Source organism: Sinohyriopsis cumingii, chromosome 16 (assembly GCF_028554795.1).
Source record: "Sinohyriopsis cumingii isolate HCF-2022 chromosome 16, ASM2855479v2, whole genome shotgun sequence".
Taxonomy (NCBI): Eukaryota; Metazoa; Mollusca; class Bivalvia; order Unionida; family Unionidae; genus Sinohyriopsis; species Sinohyriopsis cumingii.
Genome location: NC_142976.1, coordinates 60,749,272 through 60,758,617, shown reverse-complemented (window position 1 = coordinate 60,758,617; position 9,346 = coordinate 60,749,272). Strand labels below are relative to the sequence as shown.

Below are 9,346 nucleotides of genomic sequence, written 5' to 3'. Positions count from 1 at the left end.
CATTGATATTTGAATATTTGCGTACTTTGTATAGAGTTATAAGGTAAGAAATGCGCCTGATTATTGTGATATTGTTTAGTATAACGTGATTAGGAATACGTACAGATGTGACGAAATTTATTGATGTATGTATAAGAAGTACATGATACCGTACTGTATTATAACGTTTGTTTTACCATACAAGGAGAAGGAATTTGGAGAGTGTCAGAGAGGAGGAGGAGGAGAATGAATTTGGAGAAATAAGAAAGAAAGATACAACAGATGAGTAGAAATACAAGGACAGGTGGAAATCGATCTCACACTGCTAATCAAGTGAAGCAATGGGCTTATTAAAGGGTCGAGCGGAAGGAGTGTAATTTGGAAATTTGAGTCATTTGATTATTTAATTGTTATTAAACTGTTATGTGCTGGTATTAAATTTTTTGGGGATATTTAACCATCTAACCATCGGCATTGCTGACTGGGAGCTCGGAGCTTTACATCTATCTTTCACTAAATTTGACTTCCAACAAAATAGAGCTTGTGTGGGACTTATATAATAGTTTAAATAAAATATTGGGAGCACCCGACTCCAACCATATACGTCGTCACACTAGTAGTAAGCTTGAACTTGGTCTTCTGTTGTACGCACTAGAATAAAATCGATAGCTTGCAACAACCTGCATATTTAATTAGAAATGTATCTTCTTCTGGAGTTTGGTGAATACACACGGGACCTGAGTTAAATAAGAGATTTGCCTGCATAATGCTTTGCATTATGGGTAACAAGATATACGTTGATCCAAACTCACGTTCCTGCCCTTAATAAATCAATTGAACTAACTTATATACTTCCTTGTATGCTGTCAAAAATTGTCCTGTTGGGTGCATGAGTATCTGTCTCACAAGCGATCACTTTCTCAATCGACTGCAATGAGCTCTTTTGAGATCCTGACCGGAGTATGTTTACTTTTTGTCCTGCAAAAAGCATTATCACTCAGTACGGAAGGTAAGTAACATTTTATCTATATCAATGTAATGGTTGATGATTCGGGGCCTATTATATGTAATTACGACCCTGAAGATTAAAATAACTAACAGTGTTTCCATCAAGCCATTAGAGCAATAAAACATAGTTAGGCAAATAATATTAGATATTATATTTCATACCCAGTTCCTTTCGAAGAAAAGGCCCGTACCGTGAGATGGTTGCAGTCCATACGATCTACCTCGTGTGTGTGTGTGGGGTGGCTACTCACACACCAACATATATACCATGGGTGTATTTCGCTTATCTTGTCATGTTCCCGAGATAAAAATCCAGCTTGACTGAGGAGTTACCTATAGAAAATGGTATTAGCAATATTCTAATTTGTTTGACAGTTTGCTTGTAGCATAATGTAAAGTGCACATCTTCATCCTATAAAGTACTAACTGAACAGCCTTTGCGACCAAAGTGCAGAGTCAGTCAACCAAAAATTAAATTTCTCAGTACATTTTGTTTGGACCTGTTCCTGTGCGACATGGTACGCCATAAGTGCAAAGGCAATGTGGATACAAAATTTGTAAATATTCGCTACTTTTATCTGCAGCTAAGGATGGCCTCCCACTTTAAATAGAAAACAATGGGAAAGTCGTTATTACGACCGATGTACTTCTGACATATGGTTTATGGTAGTATGAGGGTGGCCGAATGATCGAAGGCACTCGGCTTTACAGATCTATGGTAGTATGAGGGTGGCCGAATGATCGAAGGCACTCGGCTTTACAGATCTATGGTAGTATGAGGGGAGCCAAATGATCTAAAGCGCTCGGCTTTACAGATCTATGGTAGTATGGGGGGGGGGGCGAATGATCGAAGGCACTCGACTTTACAGATCTATGGTAGTATGAGTGGGGCTGAATGAACTAAGGCACTCGGCTTTACAGATCTATGGTAGTATGGGGGGGGGGCGAATGATCGAAGGCACTCGGCTTTACTGATCTATGGTAGTATGAGGGGGGCCGAATGATCGAAGGCACTTGGCTTTACAGGTATATGGTAGTATGAGGGTGGCCGAATGATCGAAGGCACTCGGCTTTACAGATCTATGGTAGTATGAGGGTGGCCGAATGATCTAAGGCGCTCGCCTTTACAGATCAGCCACTCATCTCATCTCTGTCCGCAACAGTTGGAGTTTTGTTTCTCCCGTGTTTTTGTTTAATAGGATTTCTTTGTAACAGTTAAATATTGGATAATCTGGCAATGCAGATCCATGCCATAATTCAGATTATATCGATTAACTTTCTATTTTTATCAAATTGCTGCATCCACTACATTGTTTCAAAAGACGTCGTATGAAAAATGTTGGCGAGATAAAATAAGACCCCCCCCCCTCAGAAAACACATTATAGCTACCTACATTTTTACGTACTGCTTCTGTCAATTTTGTCTTATTCTTTTGTTTACATGAGAATGTTCTCCCCAGTGCTGAGACAAGATTTATGTGGGTGCACAAATCAGTCACATACATTTGAGACTTTTGTTCATTTGTTTTCTTTGGGGGTGGGGTAGGGTGGTAGTGGTGGTTGGGTGATTGCTGGTTGGTTTGTTGTTTTACGGTATTTCAACACGCAGTGATTATATTGTGCCGGGGCAAATAAAGTGCCTTTCCCATGGGCATACCATGGCAGCAGACTCGGACTGAATTAATGCGAGGTTTCGAATGCACAATCTTCTGGTAGCTACTCCGATAGGCTTACCACTGAACAACCGCGGATCCTCACAGAGGTCTGAGTCCATCCGAATTGCGTGGTCGGAAGCTTGTACTGGTAGGAGGAAGATTTGGGAGTGATGGATTTTGTGATTATAGTACTGGTGAATTAAACGGGAAAAGTGCGAGACAGTATTGGTTTACTTCATATTTCTAGTTACCTTAAGGCATTCAACCGTAGCATGCTGACGAGCTCTGAGACTGAGGCCGTATGATCTAATACCCATTAAATCACATATACAAAAGAAAATTACAGCTTGCAGGTAGTAGTTTTTAGAATTGTGTACCTGGAAGATAGCACGACACACGGATTGTTGGCAGTTTGCCAATACTCGTCCTTGCAAACTTGTAAATACAAGTGTCTGTTTACGTTAAAGGTAATACGAATCACGAATTCAAAAATCTTATTAAAAACCCATGTACTTTTGTAACAGTACAAGCAAAAACGCACCAGCCCCATAAATAAGCGTGTGTATGTGATTTGGATTTTTAACGTAGTTTTAACAAGTTTGCAGTCATATCGCTAGGATGTCTGCAGTGTGGCAATTTATATAGTGATGTCTAAAAATGGGGCGTCATACCGCATACATGTAGCATGATGTCCCACCCAGGCACATTATCCTGACACCAGGCCGACCAGTCCTAACACTAACCTCTTAATGCTGAGCGCCAAGCGAGACAGATGTAGGTACCATTTTGAGAAGTCTTTGGTATGACTCTGCCGGGGTTCGAACCCGCTACCTACCGCATCCGAGGCGGACGTTCTAAAATCATGGCCACGGGAGCGGTCGAATAAGTAAATCAATAACTAACAAAGTCAGTGAATAAGCAAGTTAAGTGATAACTAATTTTTTAGACTCTAAATTGACTCTCCATCTTTTTCTTTCTTTCACTCAGTCTGTCTTTTGTTTCAAAACATAAGAAATGAGCACGAATAAAGAAAATCATAAAATGTCCTCTGATTTTTGGGCATATTTTCATTCATCGTATCGGATAATTGCACTTATGTTTTCTATTCAATTCATGTCCAAAAATGTCGCTAATTGATGACTGGATCAAATATAGCAAAAACTGCATGCAAAATGCCGCAATCGTTAAGCCGCTCCCCATCGTGTTTGGTAATGGAAGAGATTTCAAAATTATATAATGTTTCTGAAAATGTTTGTAACATCATTTATTAAGAGAATTGTAAAGGAAAATATTCTCTTGTTGCAGTTGCGCACTCAATCTAGATTACTTTGTGTAACGTTGAACGTCTTAGTATGAGAGTAACTGGAGTAAGACGTGTGTATAATTTCTTTTGTTGATTTTCTTAAACGTCCGGTTCATTTTTTTTTTTTTCTTTAAACGGTTCCAGCCGTTATATGCTGATAGTGTTTGGATTGTAAAATGTTGCTGCCATTATCTTTGAAACAATCGGATAGCTAAGGGTAGGCTGAAAAACGTTTTCTGCCGAATGATTATCGATTCAGAGAATAATAATATGTACGAGTAATTAGAACCATGAATAGCACATTTATTCAATATGTAAACTTGCTGATATAATTTACCATGCCGTGCGTATCATCAATGCCTGGTTTTGAGTACGTCTGTGGACGTCTCAAAATCAAACCACATTTTTTGGACAAAACTACTAGACACGCAGAACACAAATTCCGTACACAAACATCAACATAATATCAACTGATATACGCCAGAATATTTTCCCATTAGATTCATCCAGAGCAGTACATTCGAAACATATCGTATAGACAGGCATTGATGGTTAGCAGATTTTGATCCGATGGTTAAATATTCTAAAAAAGGTCTGAACATTTGTTGAGTTCACCATGTCTACAAGAAAGACCACATAGCGATGCATAAAGGACACGAGGTACTAATGAAATGAAAAAATGAGAACCAGTCTGGAAATGAGTGAACATAAAATAGAATATATATGGGTTGGGCTGGCCAGGATTAGTTAATAATGTTAGTTATTTTTTTAGGTAAAATAATCTTTTGAGAGCTTATCCTGGTTATAACTGAAAAGATAGAGACATTGTTTTATTGATGGAATTTCAGTCCTTTAACAGTCTTGAGTTTGGAACACTCTTTGGTGCGGACTTTAAAAGCACATGTTTCAAATACATGTAGGTGCAGAAAATGTCGCGGCTTATATCCTTTTCTCTACACAGAAGCTGACATCCAGGTTTCATCTATACTGATAAAAAAGGTTTTATCATGAGCACTCATAAATTTAAAGTTATTGAATTTTTAATATTATTCATTCACTCACTTTGATTACTACTCTATAGTAGTTCTTGTTGCTATTATTATTGTTATTATTATAGGACTGCGTTACTGTTGCTTCTTTTGTAGGTAAATGCCAATAACGTTGCCATTCTTATAATGTCAGTTAAAATCAATTAGGCTCGACTTCCAGCATGTTCAAACAATACTTTAATTAGACATTGTCATGAAAACTTTTGCAGTTTCGAAGCTTTCTTTGATGTGTATTGTTTGCCTTGCAATTGTTCTGTGTTAGTCTTCGACAAAGAATTAATGAGAGTGCCTCTAAATAAAATCGATCTTTCTTATGACAATGACATCTGCAAGTTATATATTACAATCACATGGACAAGTTCCATATGACAATCACATAGACAAGTTTGCATGTGGCAATCATATGAACAAGTTGCTCATGGCAATCACAAGGACAATTGCATCTGACAGTAACACGGACAAACTGCATGTGACAATCACATGGACAAACTGCACTTGACAATCACATGGACAAGTTACACGGGAAATTCACATGGAAAAGTTGTATGTGATAATCAAATGGACAATTTAAGTTACAATTCCATCCCGCATTTTCAGGACGCATAAGGTAGCAGACCGAGTGACAGTCGAAAAGATAAGACGACAAACTGACAGACGAAGGGTACGACATTATTTCCAACGCTAATGAATGAGAATGATAAGTAATGTGATGTGATGTGATTTTGATTTTTAACGTAGCTTTAACAATTTTTCAGTCATATCGCTACGATGTCTGCAATGTGGCAGTTTATAGTGATGTCTAGCACTGGGGCATCATGCCGCAGACATGTAGCATGATGTCCCACCCAGTCACATTATAATGACATCAGGCCGACCAGTCCTAACACTAACATTTTTATGCTGAAGGTCAAGCGAGGCAGCTGTTAGTACCATTTTTTAAGTCTCTGGTATGACTCGGTCGGGGATCGAACCCACGACCTCCCGCATCCGAGGCGGACGCTCTAACCACTAGGCCACCGGAGCGGTAGAGAATGATAAATACAAAAATGATACAAAAATTACAACACATACCGATCTTTTTACTATATACATATATGGTTCTTATTTACTCGACCTCTCCGGTGGTCTATTGGTTAGAGCGTCCGCATCAGATGCGGAAGGTCGCGGGTTCGAACCCTGGCCGAATCATACCGAAGACTTATAAAACTGCTAGCAACTGCATCGCTTGGCGATCAGCATTAAGAGGCTAGTGTTAGGACTGGTCGGCCTGGTGTCAGGATAATATGACTGGGTGGGTCATAGTGCAGTAACATGTCTGCGGCACGATGCCCCATTTCTAGACATCACTATAAACTGTCACACTACAGACACCGTAGCGATATGACAGAATTTTTTTTAAAGATACGTTGAAAATCTGACACACACACACACACACACACATATATATGTACCCCCTGGTGTCACTGTACGTACGCATCTTTCTATGCACGTAATTATCAATCATCATTAAGAACGCAATTTCTTGTTACACCCATGTCTACTATCTTTCGGAACAATCTTACAAAAATGTCTTTCAACTTACATTGCTCACGTTATCGCAAGGTAACCAGTTTTTTAATTATCAACCATACCGGTAGCATTACTTGCACGCTATGTTTCCAAGCCAGGAAATCATAATCGTAATATAAAAGTTCACGAATGCGTTTATTACGTTCGACATACATAACACATACATCACTACAATAACACACATTACGTAAGAACCTCTGTTTAGAGTTATGAGTTACTATTAAAGGTATGTTATTCCATAATATTGTCTGTATGCAAAATGTATGTTGCAGTTTAAAATTGAAAGTAGCTTTTGTTTGTGTACTGTAACATTACACAAAGTATAAAAAATAAAAAACAAAATGCATCATACTTTCTGTGATTAATATTTAATGTGGCGTATCAGTGTTTGACAGTAACTGTTTGTATGGCCTGGTTTGATACAATAAAGCACACTTTCTCTACATTCTTTGTATTAAAGTCGTTACGAAACTGTCGGGTTATAATAGAGATCATATTAAAATGAAAATTCATCCAAAGATGGAAGCTATCAAAACATTCCTATTTCCATTAGAATAAAAAAGTTTGTGATGGATACCTCAGACGTTTGACATTAGTGAACTCATTTCATAAATTCTATACCATATGAGATCTTCTATAAATACGGCAGACCTGGACAAAATACTCTCCGATTATATCCCATGATAACTATCATATTCGGTCACAATGACGTTTGAATAGGAAAGTAAAACAGATTTTAAGAAGAAAAAAATACTTCCATGGTATGCGTAGCAAATCCAAGACAATTTATCATCCGTCCTTTTCTGGATGTTGTCGATGTTGTTGTGGGCTTAACGCCATTTCTCAGCACATGAATGACTGACTATACATGGCAGTCAGTATATCTGGTAAGAATCCCGGGAAGAACCACCGATCCACGGGAAGCTACTGGCAAGCTCTCTCACATATCCGCGTTGGTTACAGACAGTGGTGGGATGTCAATGATTGTTAAAGGCCTTAGACCACTCGGACAACCGGGACTTCTCCCTTTTCTGGTTCGTGACCCAGAAGCTGTAATACAAAAGTTGTGTTAGATTTCTTGCTACGAATGCACGTATAATATTGCTTAGGGCATTTTCAAATGTAACTGTAATTGCAATTTTTGTATTTTTATTCTTTGACCTCCCAAATGCCGGATTTTTGTTACATGGGCATCCTATGTACCAATCTGACAAACTTCCACCAAGCAAATCAGGAGTATGTTCAGTACACACATATTGACGGACGGACAAAAAATCACCGCCTCCAATCAAAATTAAATTGTTCAAATCTGAATACTGTTCCTACATGATCGAGACAAAGAGAGCACACAACTTGAATGGACTGATAAAGAAGCGATTTTCCACTGACGGTCCGTATTTGTACAAATATCTTGTACTCAAATACACTTGTAACGGCTTCCCTCTGGTACGTAGTCATAATTTCGATGTTAAACTTGCAAAGTATTCCTTTTAAGTCAATTGTCTCCACCATTTTCGGCCGATGGAGAATACACCACTGTTACGCGCTATTGGTTAGTTGGCATCACATCTAATAGATGTCGCAAGGACAAAGCACTAAAATATCGGTTCGATCCTCCAAGGTGTTGATAGGATTATTGTATCGGAACCTTGGCTAGCGAAGATGTGGCTCACGTTGCATAAAGAATCCTTTGTTTGTGTCTTCATATTCTAACATTAAGTTGTGTTCCAACAGGATACTGTCGGTTGTTGCTGAAATATCACTCATCCGTTAATTTACCTTAAGGTAATACTGGAACATAAGCCAACAGGCCAATCCATATATTGCAGTTTCATTCCTATGGCTGTATAACAGAATAATATTGCATAAGCATGTACTGGCTGATCTTCGCATACGGAAAGCTAAACGGGGCATACATTTATATGCTGTATTATTCGGAGAAGTTTTTACGGCTAACTAGCTGATTCTTTTCGAAATTAGGAATTTTTTGTCATCAAAAGCTAACAAGAGTTAGCTAAGAATGTGACTCTGGCCAGCATATTTTTACTTCTTAGAATAAAAAATGTTCTTGTGCGTTAATACCATATATATATATATATATATATATATATATATATATATATATATATATATATATATATATATATAGAGAGAGAGAGAGAGAGAGAGAGAGAGAGAGAGAGAGAGAGAGAGAGAGAACCTTGAGTTTATTGGTTTGGATCGATCAACAGCAGAGAAAGAACGATAAATAAATCAGGTACAAATCTCACAATTCTCTGAAAAGTATTCTACATTTTTAGACGTCATAAAAAATGACGATTGAAAAACTGTCGGTACATTCCTGTGCGAATATTAAAATAAAATATCTTAATTTTTTTTTTTGGGGGGGGTAAATTGCATTGTTTTAGAAATTGTTATTATTATTATTATTATTATTATTTTAGTTGGTTATTTTTGTAAACAATGAATTCTCTTATGCCTTGCATCATTACGCAAACTTCACTGAAAGTAGATTTTAAAGATATTTATCAGAAGATCATAGGTCAAGCTTGAACAATTACCAGATTTAACGTCAAGTCAAAACGTTAATGCCAAATTAACCCTAACTGGATTTAATGAAGCAGACCCTCCCAATTGGTTTTGAGATAAGGCTTGCACTAATCGCACGGATTAAGTGGGTTGTGTATGTTATACAACCTGAAGCTAAGGCTAGACATAAACAGAGACGGGGCTTTTCTCGCCCAGCGGTTACCTAACAGGATCGGACACCAGGAACAATTCCC

At 37.9% G+C, this 9,346-nt stretch overlaps 1 protein-coding gene across 1 annotated transcript in view; it reads left to right on the top strand.

The window, feature by feature from the left end:
• The first annotated feature begins 831 nt into the window (after positions 1-831).
• LOC149780536 (uncharacterized) overlaps positions 832-9,346 on the top strand; it is a 72,855-nt gene continuing 64,340 nt past the window's right edge. Inside the window, exon 1 of the mRNA XM_089937550.1 lies at positions 832-988. Coding sequence (XP_089793676.1) covers positions 913-988 — 76 coding nt within the window. The 5' untranslated portion in view covers positions 832-912. The remainder of the gene's footprint in view (positions 989-9,346) is intronic.